The 15,084-nt window shown below is 32.2% G+C and overlaps 1 protein-coding gene across 4 annotated transcripts in view; it reads right to left on the reverse strand.

Annotated features, from left to right (window-relative positions):
• The window catches only part of Pcdh9 (protocadherin 9), an 887,892-nt gene that overhangs the window by 553,673 nt on the left and 319,135 nt on the right, over positions 1-15,084 (reverse strand). For 2 of the 4 annotated variants that reach the window (XM_010632144.3, XM_010632142.3), the window contains exon 3: positions 6,917-7,018. The exons of the other annotated variants lie outside the window; for them this stretch is intronic. In XM_010632144.3, the coding sequence (XP_010630446.1) occupies positions 6,917-7,018 (102 nt within the window). The remainder of the gene's footprint in view (positions 1-6,916; positions 7,019-15,084) is intronic. 4 annotated transcript variants of the gene reach the window in all.

A 15,084-nucleotide genomic window follows, 5' to 3' on the forward strand; every position in this document is an offset into this window, starting at 1 on the left:
TTTTTTTTTTTTTTTTTTTTTTTTTTTTTTTTTGCAACATGGTCTTATTATGTAGCCCAAGTTGGCCTTGAACTCCTGGGTATCCTCCTGTCTCAACCTCTCAAGTGCTGAAATTACAGGCATGCTCCACCATTGCTATCCTAATGTCATCATTTTGTGCCTTCTCCTTTTACTGTTACTTAACTCTAGAGTTTAAAGCTGTGCTACAAACACTAAACTGTGATTTGTGTCTTCTTGGTTGGTGACCTAGGCTTAAGTTTCACTCATAACTACATTTTTAATAGGAGGGATTATATTTACTTTGAAAAGTCTTATCTGGATTTAAGGTTATAAATGTAAAATGAAACATATAATAATAGAGATAATTTTATACTTTTTAGTTCTCTTCCTACACCATCTTTTAATCGCCCCATTTTTAATATCTTGTTCTATTAAATATTTCTATTGCAGTATTTGATATAATTGATAATTTCATCAAACTGATGATAATTGAAACTTTATAAATTTGTGAATCCATGAAAGCTGTTATAAACTTACATAAAAAGGTAAAAAAATATCTATCTCGTCCAGGGAAGAGTTTAGCAGCTGCCCATCCTGGGTTATCTTAATCAGCCATCTGCAGCTATGAATTTCACACTCACAAAAACTGCTGCATTTCCTTAGCTTGGCGGCTAAAATTCACAACCCTTTCACCAATCTTTCTAACTCTCAAAGCAAAGATTTCTTTCTATCTGACATTGATTTTCAGATTATTTCCTTATAAGGAAAGTCTTATCTCAAAATTTCATACACCGAACACTAGACCATTTTGAAAAAATTCTTTAGCTCCAGCTTCAAAAACAGTGACAAGAAACAGCTACTCAGACTAAGATGCAGTCTTGTGCGAATTCCAATGAGTAGGAAACATTTTCCCACAGAATGGAGACTATAGACACCGTAAACGCTGCCTGTGTGCTACTCTGATGGGGTAAATAAATGGGGCATAATAATTTGATTTACAAATCAAAGATATTTAGTAAAGGTTGCAAGCTTTTAAAGTATGAAAACAATGTATACTTTTTCCTTTCTGTGTTGCTGTTTTACATACTATGAGGTTCTGTGTATAGAATGATAAAATGGATGCTAGAAGACAAAATTTATTCAGGACAAAATTTATTCATGACAGTGTACGTTTTACTCCTTATTTGAATCCTAATTCAAGCAAAAGTCTTCATAAATAAACTATTTTCTTAAATGCGTCCTTGGAAAACCACTTCTCATGCAATTTGAATATACAGTTGTTACATTACTCCAGGATCGAAGCCCCGAGGCCTAATCAGCATAAGGCAACCGAGGGTAAACTGCCCTGTCCTCATTTCCCCGTGCTCAGGCTGGGCTTCAGTAAAGCGAATACGTCTTTGTCTGCAGCTCTCATTGTCAAATAGCCTAGGAAATCTTTGTTTGCTTTTTTGTTTTTCCTTAGACAATATCTTTGCACCCTTTTCTTTGCAATTTTTTTAAACCCATATAGCTGTTCGTGGCATTTCAAACTGTTAAGTGCTGTGTGCCCTTGAACAAATTATATAACCTTTCTTTGACTCAGTTTCCCCAGGTATAAAGTGAGAATATAGAATAATAACTACCTAATGGAGGAGTTGTAAAGGTTAAATAAATTGTATTTCAACAATTATGAAATATTCCACTTTTCTAGCATATCCTGAAGCAGACATATTAAATCACAAATAAGCACTTACCAGAATTTAATTGACTACATTTTCTCTTAGCAGTACATAGAATTATAGCATGTTTTATATTCAGTGATTGATTAGAAGAATTATTGTAATACATATAAAGTGCTTAGAATAGTATCTGAGACAAGACTATTTCAATCACTAATATTAACATATCTCTATAAGGGAGCAATAATTGTTATACATAAGTTACCAGTGATAGCTTAAGAACAGTGAGTTAATAATGATTAAAACCTTGCAAGTCCCATCAGTCTTTTTGTAAATTTTGTGTCTACTGTCACAGTGCATATTTAATTTAGATTTACTTTAGATTAATGATTATTACTTGACACAGACTCTGACTTTATCAACTTTATACATTTATTAGCTTTATGCATTTAAAAGTCGCACTGTGTTAAACAGAACAAATATCCTCCACTTTACTGCATTAAGATGAGTAAAGAAAGGAAGCAAATATATTGAGAAAAATAATACTTTAAAATGCATAAATTACTAGACTTGATAATTATTTATTTATTTATTTATTTATTTATTTATTTATTTTTTGTACGAGGGATCAAACTTGGGTCCTTGTGCTTGCAAGGCAGGCAGCAGAACCACTGAATTTAAACCCCGGCCCTTATTAAAGATAAATTTAAAGATCCTGCAGATCCTAAATTTGTAAGTTATAGAGTAATTACTTTTCACTAGTAATTCTCAAGAATGACTAATTCTAGGTTGATTATTTTTAAGTAATTGAACAGCAAAATTAAAAACATATTATTGGTACAGATTGTAAGTACTTACATCAAAACCCTGACTCTCTAATGCTTTACAGAACTCTAATTAGAAAGTGGTACAACTATTATGCAAATCAGCATGGAGATTTCTCAAAGAACTAAAATTACCAATTCCATTTGGTCAAGTTATTCCCCTTCTAGGTGTCTTCCAACAGAGTTAAAGATATGATATTACAGTGGTACATACAAACCAATGTTTACAGCAACACAATTCATAAAAGCTAAACCCTGGAAGCAGCCTGCACATAGGTCAACGGACTAATAGCTAAAGAAAATGTGGTATCTATACAATATGGAATACTATTCAGTTATATGGAAGAATAAATTCAATGTATTTGTATGGAAATGGATGCACCTGGATAATATAATTTTGAGTGAAATAAATCACACACAAGCTTAACTAATATATGGCTTCTCTCATTTGGGTAAGACAAAGTATAAGAGCAAACTAAAGGATGGATAGAGGGTAACAAGAGGACAGATCTCTTGCAAAGTGGAAGGCGTCCAGGGTGGACAGCAAGGAAACAGGGAAGGGGAGGGAAAATGAGAGGGTTTCTCACATGAAACATACAGATAGCAAGTACCCAGGATGAATGTAAGCATTATGGGACATAGAGGTAATAATAATAATAATAATACAAAATGAAAATGAGGAAAGGGGACTTAGAGATGGAGGGAGGGAAGTAGGTGAGAAGGCCTTGCAGATTTTAAAAAAGAAACAAGCTGTGTTCTCTATATGTATCTACTTGCCAAGGCGAATGCAAACTTCATGTGCTGCCAACATGTGCTAATAAAATAAAAAGGAAATTAAAAAGAACCATCAGAGATTATATTTCTGTACATAATAAAAATATATTCTTAAAATTAAATGTACTGTTGTGATTAAAAGAAACTTCAAGTGACCAAGTGTAAGATGCAAGTAATAAATGAATATATCTAGAAAGCCCTTGAAATAATCCATGCCAGACTACAAGCTACAAAATGTAAGAGATTGTTGAGATCATCAACTTTATTTATTATCATCGACACTCAAAGGACCCTATAGATAATATAGTTAGAACCACGCAGATTTCAATGAGCCTCAAGCCCATTGGTTAAATAAAAATTTGTGAAATGGTTAAATAAAAAATTTTGAAGTAAAAATTTTCAAAAAGAAACTTTAATTACTGTAATAGCAAAGCTCTTCTTTGACAGTCAGACTAATAATATAAATCAACACCAGAAGTCTGGATATCATTTTTTTGTTCAAGTTCCCTTAAACTTTAATATAAAAAAATAAAAATTTAAAAAATTTGTTTTTAAATTCAATTTTTAAATTTTAATATTAAAAAATCCTTTCATGCTTTGTATTTTTATAAGCTTTCTAGGAGGGAAACAAAGGTTATGCAAAATTATTTGTAACTCCTGTCCTTTAACTTTGCTACAAAGATAAAGAAGTCTATAGTAAATACTTTCTTCCTTCCAACACGACTGGTAATCAAAAAGCTTTTGTGAGCAATGTACACTCCAGTCAATAAGCACAGGCATGAAATCTTATAAAAACAAATGTATTTCTCAATCAAAATACCTACAGCACACTTTACAGAACTAGAGAAAACAATCCTAAAATTCATATGGAACAAGAAAAGACTCAGAATGGCAAAAGCAATTTTGGGCAAAAAGAGGAAAGCAAGAGGCCTTACAGTAACAGACTTCAAATTATATGACAAAGCAATAGTGATAAAAATAGGATGGTACTGGAATGAAAACAGATACATGGATCCATGGAACAGAACAGACGATACAGGAAACACCCCCAGACACATTCAGCTATTTGATCCTTGACAAAAGGCCAAGAGTGTATGTTGGAGGAAAAATAGCCTATCCAAGTATGCTGAGAAAACTGGTTTTCCATTGGCAGAAGATTGAAATTGGACCCATATCTCTTATTGTGTCCTAAATCAAAATAACAATGTATCAAAGATCTAAACATTAAAGTATGAACACTAAAGTTAATGGAATGTAAAATAGGTAAAACACTTGAAGACAAGGGTGTGGGAAAGGATTTTTCTAAGCAGCCTCTACTGCACAAGAAACAACAGCAATAAGCAACAAATGGGATTGTATCAGACCAAAAGTTATATGTACAGCAAAAGAACCAATATGTAGAGTGAAGAGACAACCTACAGAGCCGGAGATTTAGCTCAGCGGTTCGGTGGCCTGCCTTGCAAATGCAAGGACCTGAGTTCAATCACCAGTACCCCCCCTCAAAATAAAATAAAATAAAATTAGAAATTTTACATAACTCAGCTCTCCACCTGCTAGACATCTTACTTCAGAGGTACATGCATACTATTATATGCAATTCATAATAGCTGGATAAAGAAATTGTTGTATCTATATATAATGAAATACTACTCAGCTATAAAGAAGGACAAATTTGAGACATTTGTAGGGAATTAGATGCACCTAAAACACATAACTTTGACTGGAATTAATGAGACACACAAACTTAAATAACATATGGCATCTCTCATCTGATTAAGGCAAGGTACAAACTAAGAAGAATAAAGGAAAGATACAAAAAGGCAAGGGGATGGATCTCTTGAAAATGGGAAGGGATCCAGTGGACCAAGGGTGAGGAGAAGGAGGGGAGTATAGGAAAATAGGTAGAGTGAGGATATGACAGGTCTGAGGTCCTAGTAAACCCAGTGAATGTGGACGTTGTGTGCCATAAACATAAATAAACTTAACAATATCAGCACAAACGGAAAGGAGAAATGGGGAAGTAGAGGAAGTGGGAGGGAGGGAAAGGGATAAAAAGGAACAAGCTGTATAATGTGTGGGTACCAACTCTCCAAAATGTTTGTAAATTTCATGTACTACAAACATGTACTAGTAAAATCAAATCTGAAAATAAATATAATTTTCAGAAATTTGAAATCTACTTGGTGTTCCATGATTTTCACAACATTTTGGGTAAGTTCTTACATACTATGACTTACTGAAATCTCCCTTTATGAATAAAATCCTTTTGTTCTTGCCAGTGAAATAAGGACAGCTATACCATGATTAATGGAAGGAATTCTTCTGTTCTGGAAGCTTGAATCATTTACAGTGCTGATAACAAATCAAAAAGTTAAACAACTATTTTTCTTCTTTCATCTTTCATATGATTTAGGATTTGGAGAGAGGGAGAAAAGGAAAGAAGTAAAAGTAAAAGAAGAATAAGGAATGCTAAAGAATATAGCCACACAAAGAAAAAGAAGAGAAATATAAGAATTAGGGCCAATCTTTACATGCTATCACTTTATCTTTTATTAAAAAACAAGTTGCTTTATTAATTAAGCTTGTATTAATCCAAATAGTTTCTTTAATGCATATTACTCAGGGGCTTTTGAGAATAAGAGACTCCTTTAGATGATGAAAAAAAAAAAGATCAGTACAAAAACTATTTCACTACTAGGGATAATTAAAATTATTCAATAATTTTAAGGTAATGGTGATTTAAAAAACATCTTGGTTCAGTGAGAAAATGCAAGAGAAGCATAAGCACACACATATATACATTACCTATTTATTGCCTACATGTTATTATTATAGAAATTAGGTGAAAACAATACCTATGTTTTAATGTTAGTCTCAAATATTAAACATATTCCTTAAAAATGGATCTCCATTCATTGCACAACAATATGACTATACATAAAACTACCCACCTATTCACTTAAATATTTTAAAATGACAAATTTTGTCATATATTTTCACTGTAATTTTTTAAAATAATAGAATGAAAGTCGATAGAATTCTACATTCAAACATGATACTATAATTAGTAATGGAATAATGCTTCTAATACCTAGAAAAGAATATATATCTTACAACTTTTTCTGTGGATAAATTTATTTTTTTCAAAAAACTAATGAATTTTAAGTTGAAACATGCCAGGAAATAGATCAAATTGAGAAAAAGTGGTTAGAAAACAAAATAAAAATTACAATGTAGTTACATTATACTGAGTAACATTGTCTTTTGTATCTTCTTTGAATATAGGAGCTGATAAAATTCACTTTTAACAATAAAAGGCATATCCTTTATCAATTAATAAAGATGAATCAATCAAGAACATTACACCCAAAAAAGAGTTACTCATTACTTTCAAAAAATAGGTAAAATCAATACTTTTTATTCAATGTCATGAAAATATACGTAGTAGCTGGATGACTATCCAAAATACAAAAAAATTACCATTGTCTTTTTATTCTAAAGTTGTTTACTTAAAGCTACTTTAAAGCACTAGTATAAACTTGTGGCCATAAAACAGGTCAGCAAAGAAAATATTTATAGTTGCTAACATAGTATTTCAAATTCACGAGAAAAACTATAAATGTTCAGTGCTAACATGGTCTCTATACAGATATGGCATACCTCATAATGGTTTTCTTCATTCTCCTGAATGTGGAAACCCGCAGAGCTGGGACATTTCTGAGGAGTGACAGGGATATTGTCACTTTTGCTGTGTGAGTTACACTGAAAGAGATTACCAAATAATTGTGACAAACTACTCTACATTTTGCGTGTCTACTGAGAGACAAGCCTGATTGCTGTGAGCCTCATAATGAATGCCATTATGAAGGTCTACACTCATAGATACATGCATTCGTAAGGAGCAGTTACCAAAGAGGTAAAAAACATCCTCGAGATAAACAAATTGTCAAAATTGTTTCTACTAAAACTGAAGAAACAAAATGAGTTATTTCATTTTTACTGTCTTTCTAAAGCATAATTTATTTATTATATTTATAACTTCTACAGATAAAACTTATACCATTCTGTTCTTGGTGGGAGACATTAAATAAGCCATTCACATATTATACAAATATTAACCTCTGATAAAAATATCACCATCTCCACTTATAGATGAGAAGTCAGAGGAATAACCAACCCTCTCCAAAGTAACTGCCTTCACAAATGATACACCTGATGTAGGCCAAAATGTTCAACTAAAAGTTGAGTCTTAAAAGATCAGTAGCTTTTTACTGTTCTAGAAAGAACACATTTTAAAAAGAAAGTCAGATAAAATAATTTTCTTGAAAGTGGATATGCATTATAAGACCTAAGTTACTAAATTATGACTTGGCCTTTCCTGTGAAAATACTAAAATAGCTGCTTTCTATATTCCTCACAAGAACTTTTCCTGTAAATATAAGAAATTATCAACTTCTCAGTTTTTTGCTTCCTTCTTTCCAAGAACTCTTCTTAGATTCAAGGCAAGGGGTATTTATAAGTATCACTGAGTGGCCATTTGCAAAGTGAAGTACTATAGTTTCAAATTTTTCTACTTGAATATAAAGATACTACAGTTCTTCCACAATACACTCATCATCAATATGATACATATACTTTTAGGACATCAGAAAGAAGAAAATCTACCACAGATATGCTATCAGAGACACTCTTTAAAAGCAAACTTAAAGGCATAAGATCCCAATGATAAATGCAACTATACTATGTACTTAAAAAGTACCAATAAACTCAGTGAGAGAAAAAAGCAAAATACGTTTATGGTTTAATGTTTTGCATTCATTTCAAAGCACCATTTCATGTGTTTAAATATGTTTTATAAAGCTATCATTACATTTTACAGATATCAAGTATCATTTGCTTTGGAGATGAATAGCCATATGGTATCTAGGAAGTTATGGCCTTTAAACTCTTAGTATGAAAGAAAATTATTCCTGTTCTTGCTACAAAAAAAAGTTTTAAATTCTGTTTAAAATATCTCTTCGGGACTGGGAATTTAACTCAGTGGTTCTGGTGTCTGCCTCTAAAGTCCAAGTTCGATCCCTGGTCCAAAAACAAAACAAAGTAAAACAAACAAACAAACAAAAATATATATATATGTCTTCTAGGAATTCTACATTTTAACTCGGATTGAAACCTAAGTAACTTTTACGTATACTTTAGAAAATGCTACTTTGCTAATATTAATTCCATGACTGTACTTGTTTGCCAAACAACTTCATCAACTGTAATAGCTCTTTTTTTTAAATTTTTATTTGTTTTAGATCTCTTGACATCTTCCTTAGCTTTCTTGAAAAGACTGGTCCATAGAACAGCTGTTTGCACCTGTGATATTCCTAAACATTTTAATCACTCAATTCTGTCCTACCTTGTCCTCATATGTATTCATGCTGATTAATATTTTTAAAATATTTCATGTATGATGCAAATGATGCCGGTTTTCCTCTAAAAATCATTTTCCCATTTCCCCTGGCCCTGCAGTTGCACCCTGGGTGTATATTAGAACAACCCAAACACCTTTTAGAACTGTTAATGCTTGAGCTCCATCTCATCCTGGTTAAATTAGAGCTTACGCACAAATAGTTTTTAAATACTCAGATTATTCTAATGTGCAGCCAGAATTTAAAAGCTCTGGATTAGGGTTAAAATTACTTTGTCTGGGCACAAGATAATTTTGTGAATTGAAGTCCTATTGCAATCTGAGATCTTCCCCCTCAGTCTTTGTTTTTTTTTTTTTATGTACCTGTCACATTGTGAGTTATTTTTTATTGATCTATTACACTATTTTTGAACTACTAAAAGGCTACATCTGTATAATACTTTATAATGTCACACACAAGAATCTGTGTTATCAAACGAAACCTTCTGCTGATGTGTAGAAAATTTCTTTTAAGAGATGGGGAAGGCAGCTTCAGAATTATTTGAATATCTGACATTTGAACAAGGATAGACCAGAAAAGCATACCTAAGTGAAAAGATGTGTTTATTTCTATTCTGCTATATTTCTCTTAATGGGATCTTCTATTTGCTTGTTCATTCATTCACTCTACTTGCTGAAGGATGTCATACTAGGATTTTAGTGCCTCACCAAAATATTCATTTAATTTCTACACCAATATGTAGCACTGAGATAGGTAAAAATGGTATGTAAACATTACACATAGATTATTAAGGGATAAAGAAGAGAGAGTGACTAGACTACTGGGTTTTATTCACTGCCCAAGTATTGAGAGGTGGGCTAATGATACAGTTATGGTCTTGGATGCATACAAGACAGGAGGAACGACATTTGCAAAGGTGAGAATTCTCAAAAGCCACCAATAGTCATTCAACCATGGAGCAGGAGAGAATTGAATTGAGGATAGATGGACATCATACTGTATTAGATTCAATAGCAGAACTGATAATGACAAGTTACAGAATTAAATTGAAAATAAAACATGATAGCCAGGATATGCTCTTTCCTAACAGTGCTAATGCCAAAAGGGACGCTTAACCATCATTTCTTATCTCCAAATACCCGCAAGGCAATATGCATTCTGAGCAAAATGGGTGCATTTGTTTAATGTCTATCACACCCAGGTTAATGCTTCTGCTAACATGAATTCACCTTAAAGCCTTTCTAATGTCTAATTTTGATTCAGCTTCTACTTGTAGAACAGCAAATGTTACCAAAAGAAAATTGTACCCCACTGTTACTTGCTCACATTTTAGAATTTTAGATTCTTAATGATGTCAACTTGCTTTTGTGTATTACAGATCTATGCATCAAAGCAAAAAAAAGCAAAAGGGAACACTAAATGGCATTTTAAGATCAAATAATATAAATAGCATAAATTTTAAGAAAAAATGTTAAAGGAAAATAATTTAATCTTGATTCCTTCTTAAGAAGTATCTACTTCAACAAGATTTACTGCCTGAAACACAAAGATATATTTTAAATCTCCCAAGGTTTCTCTCAACAAAGATTTTTCTGTTTTTCAAAGTTAGCATGAAAGATTTTGTAATGAGCTGTAGTTAAGATAAGTTTGCAAATCAGATTTGATATTGTAAAATATGTATGAAAATCTAATGTGCAAGGTGTAGAGCTCAATAACAACAATTGTATTAAATGAAAATCACTGTAACTATATTTCTTATATATTTTAAGACCCATTTTATGCTTTCCATTGCGTGTGATGGATAGCCTATATTTTAAGATGTAGATAAATCTTGCTTCCCCAAAACACTCATTGTACTTCCTGGGAAAATTGTTATTCCCTACCTACAAAAATACCTACTCAAACTTGTCATATAGGCAGGTACTTTAGGTCTTTCATTTTTGACGTAAATTCTTAAGAAAGTACTTCATAGTCATGATATGAAGAGGAAAAAAAATAAACAGTGTCAAAAAAGAAATTGTGAAAAATCACATAACATAAGACACAGCTGTTTTCTTTGTAAAAACAAGGGTTCTTTGCATTTTTCCACCCAACTGTAGTGTGGCAGCAATGTATACTATTATTTTATTACTCCTCCTACCTTCTTACAAAATCAAGGCTGTTTGCTAAAAGTCAATGGCACTGTTATAAAATTCTTACAATCATTATAGAGGCAGTAGCTATGTATTTTTGAGAAATAGGTTTCATTAAATAGTAATTTTATTTGTTCAATGTTCTCAGTACAATGTTATTCCTAACATTTTAATAAAATATGGATTTCTTCCATGAAGAATTATGATATATTTTTGAAAGTTTTGATTAAAAATTCTAAAAGTTAATAAAATATTCGTATTTACAGAAAGGAATCTATATGATTGAATTTTGCCTATATGTGGTGTCTCCAAATTCTTTTCATATATTCTTTGGAAAACTATGTGTATCATCTTATTCTTCACCTTCTTCCCACTTAAATTACTCTATCCTGATCACTAATTATTTTTTACATTATTAATTTATGGGTCAACTCCAGTCCTCATCTAACTTATCTAATTACTGGCAAAAATTTGTTCTCATCATCAAAGTCCCAAAATTTATTCTCTTTCTGATCAGAAAACTTTTGGCCTATATTTATAGCTTTCTTGATAACATCTGTTGTGTATCCTTCTTCTTTTGCTCAATGTTCCATCTCTTTAATCATAATCACAATGCAAAATAAAACCGATCATTGAATCTCATTGAACACGTAAATGTCCAGCATGGGAGATCTGTCTGTCTATCTATCTATCTATCTATCTATCTATCTATCTATCTATCTGTAGTTTTCTCATTGATTTTATTAGTACTTTTTAGGTATACAGCACAGTTACATTTATCATTTGGATCTTGTACCTTTACATGACAGGTCTTGGTTCTCATTTTGTCCCCATTCCCCAGCCCTCCCTTCACCCCCTCCACCTTCCCCTATATACAAAGACTTTGTTGCCATTTTTCCCTTTTCTCATATTTTCCCCCTTATTTCCTTTCCCTACCCTTCCCTCTTTCCCTACACCTTTGGCCCTTTTCTTCCTATTTCATATTGTCAATTATACAATTTGGATCTTATTTATACTTTTAGTATTCACATCAGAGAAACTATTAGGTATTTACACATGTGTCTTATTTATTTCACATAATGCCTCATTATGCATCTATTTTCCTATGAATGACTGTAGTTTTTTCATTTTTATGGCTGAGTAGTATTCCACTTTATAGAAAAACCACATCTTCTTTATCTAGTCTCCAACAGATGGGCAATTAGGCTGTTTCCAGTTTTAGCTATTACAAACTGTGCTGCTATAAACATGGGTGTGCCAATATCACTGTGGCATGGGTAACATATGTTTTGATTTTAAAAGCAAAAGCAGTATGGTAACTTTTAAATCCAAAATACTTAACCAGTTTGTAGAAATGTAGAAGGCTATAATACATGTCAATTTTAATTAGCAATAATTGCACTTCGGTTAAACTTCATTGGCTACATTACTCCACTAAACAAAATTTTACATATCAATGTAAAAATACAGTTTACTTATATGAAGTTAAAAAAAAAGGAGATCAAACAACAATCCAAGGGAAATGTATCTATTTTATAGAGGGAGTCTATTTGTTTTTAAAATTGATTTGCCTCTTTAAATATTTTAAATTCAGGATAGAAATATCACAAATATTAAGATATTTTCATTTTCAGATATGGGGATGTAGGCATTTTCCCTTTTTTAAACTTTTATTGAATTTTTAAATCACCTTCCGCAATAGAAGCTTAGTATGGTTTTGTTAAAAAATTGTTCTATTCCCCTCACTGGATTATTGATAAGGTTTCTGAAAACTCTTTATAACTATAAATGTTGAACGCATGCTTTTTCAGAAGTAAAGAATCTTTGCATGCACGCACCTGTGTGTGTGTGTGTGTGTGTGTGTGTGTGTGTGTGTGTATGAGGTCCCTTCTGAATTGGCTCAAACTTAAGCCTCCCCTTTTAGGTAAGAAATATTTTTTCTGATCCCGCTGAGGGACTCAGTGGTTCTATCGTTTCCTATGGTAACATAGCTTAAAGCTTTTTCTCACTTCCTTTAACGGTAGTTTTGACCTCCTTCACTTGAAAAGGGAACATGCCCCTCCGATTGTCAATTTACTCTTACATAATAGTCAGGGCCTGCAAGCATTGCTATGTACTGTAGATATTTTGAAGTAAAAACAATTTTTAAAAAGATTTTTACAATTATTTTACAATACTTTAAATTCATCTGGTTTTGGGGTCTTCTATATCTATAGTTCATAATTCTTTCCTAGTCCTTTATTTTTTCTCATTTGTCCCCACTAAATAAATTCATTGTAAAATTATCATTCTCAAGATCTACGATTTTTATCAGAAATGTTACTACAAAAATAAGGCATGTTGATACTATGGATTGAGAGAGTATTCACACTGAGAATAATAAATAAAGCAATGGGTTAGGTCAGCAAGTTCCTCTAATCAGACCCTTACCAGCTCAAATCACAAAATAATTTCATCACAGGAATATGTTAACTAAAAAGAAAAAATTGAATTAACCCACATATTTGAAAAAATTAGCTTCTATCCTCTGGAAACTGTCACATTTTTCTAAAGTGTACACTTAACAAATTTCTCTGTCTTTGTTCTTCTGGAGCAGAACACCTTCTGTAAACTCTATTCAATTTGGTTGGGATGCGCTTCAGTATTCTCAGGAATGCACCAATAACTACCCTATGTCCATGTAAATTCTCTTTTATCCTTTTCACAATTCCTACTTCAGATCTCCTTTCAGTGTAGAGTCATTGTTTTTTTTTCTCCCTTCTTACTGTCTCAGAGGTATTTCTACTTTTTTCTCCATCAAAAGTACTTCCTTTCATTTTTGTTCCAACAAACCGTGCCATTTTTCATCCATATTAATAGAGATATTAACCAGGTGGACGTAGTTGCTACTGCTCAGTGGACAGCATGAAGTTGATTATTTCAAGTGGGATTTATGAGAAAACAAAGGCTAATTCTTTATCGTCACAGGTCATTCAATAGATCAGTTGGTTTTCCTCATATAGTTCCCTGGGATCGAGTCAAATTAATAGATAAAAAGACACATTTTTATTGTGTACTCTGTTTTTGCAAGTTGAACAACAAATTTGTAGCATTTTAAATTAAAGAGCATGCTAAAACTTTTAAAATTTGGAAATCTCCTTTTTTATGTGATGTTTAATGATCTCTATCATAGACTGGCTGATATTTTTCAAAAAATTCTAGCAATGTAATAAAATGTATAGGTGTCACGTACTATTAACTAAGAAATATCTTTCTCTGAGTGTGTATGACTTAAGTATTATTTCAGAGCCATCGTTTTCCATAAATATTTTAGCTACTATAAAGTTTTAGCTACTCTGTGTACTGTCCATTTTCTGAGAATGTGACTTTTTATTTCTTATAAATGACTTTGAAAGCTTTTCTTAAGGGGCTATTGATAAATGCCAAAATAGAGACAGATGGCACGATGGAGCAAGCAACAGATATATATTTCAAAAAATAACCATTCAACTTTTGAGAGGACTACATTAGGCTGCAGCTTGCCTCCTTTACTCAGGAGGAATATGCAATGCTACTGGAAAGAATGGGATACATAGTTTTTTATTTTTGGTAATCTGATGAAAAATTTAACAATAGCATTCCTTGTCATAATTACTAGGCAGCTTCTCTCTAAATGTGCAATAAATAGAACATATATCTGGGAACTGAATATTAAATATACCAAAAAGTGTTCAAGGAGAAAGTGCTTTGATGCTAGGTTTGGGAGAATGAATTCCTCTTTATTTGTATTTTTATTTTTGTACTGGGGATTGAAATTGAGACCTTGTGCTTGTGAGGCAGGGGGGAAAAAAAACCACTGAGCTAAGTCCCTGACCCTTTTTTTTTTTTAATACTGATCCATATACACAAGAATAAGCCTGAATATTTTCCAATACCCAACTATAAATTCCATCATAAGCAATTTCTACCAGCCTAAGTTAATACAGATAACCTAGATGCAATCGCGAGTCATTACTCACCCTCAAAGAAAAATGCAAAACTACCTTTATGAGGACCACAGATTGTACCTCTCTCTAAACATCTTGACATTTTTCTTTAAGTGTTCATGGACGCTATACTAGAGTTTTAGCAATTCTTTTGAACTTTTGCAAGAGCATGCACTGAAGTAAAGTTTCCTCAGAAAGTATAATTCAAATGCCAGTACTCTAAACGTTATTGTTTCTTCATTGTTCCACCTAATTCGCACATTATTAGCTTACTGTAAAGCTATTTCTGAAGAGCAATACTGCATAGAAAGTTT

The sequence above is a fragment of the Fukomys damarensis genome, unplaced genomic scaffold (assembly GCF_012274545.1).
Source record: "Fukomys damarensis isolate Sample0158 unplaced genomic scaffold, DMR_v1.0_HiC HiC_scaffold_6, whole genome shotgun sequence".
NCBI lineage: Eukaryota > Metazoa > Chordata > Mammalia > Rodentia > Bathyergidae > Fukomys > Fukomys damarensis.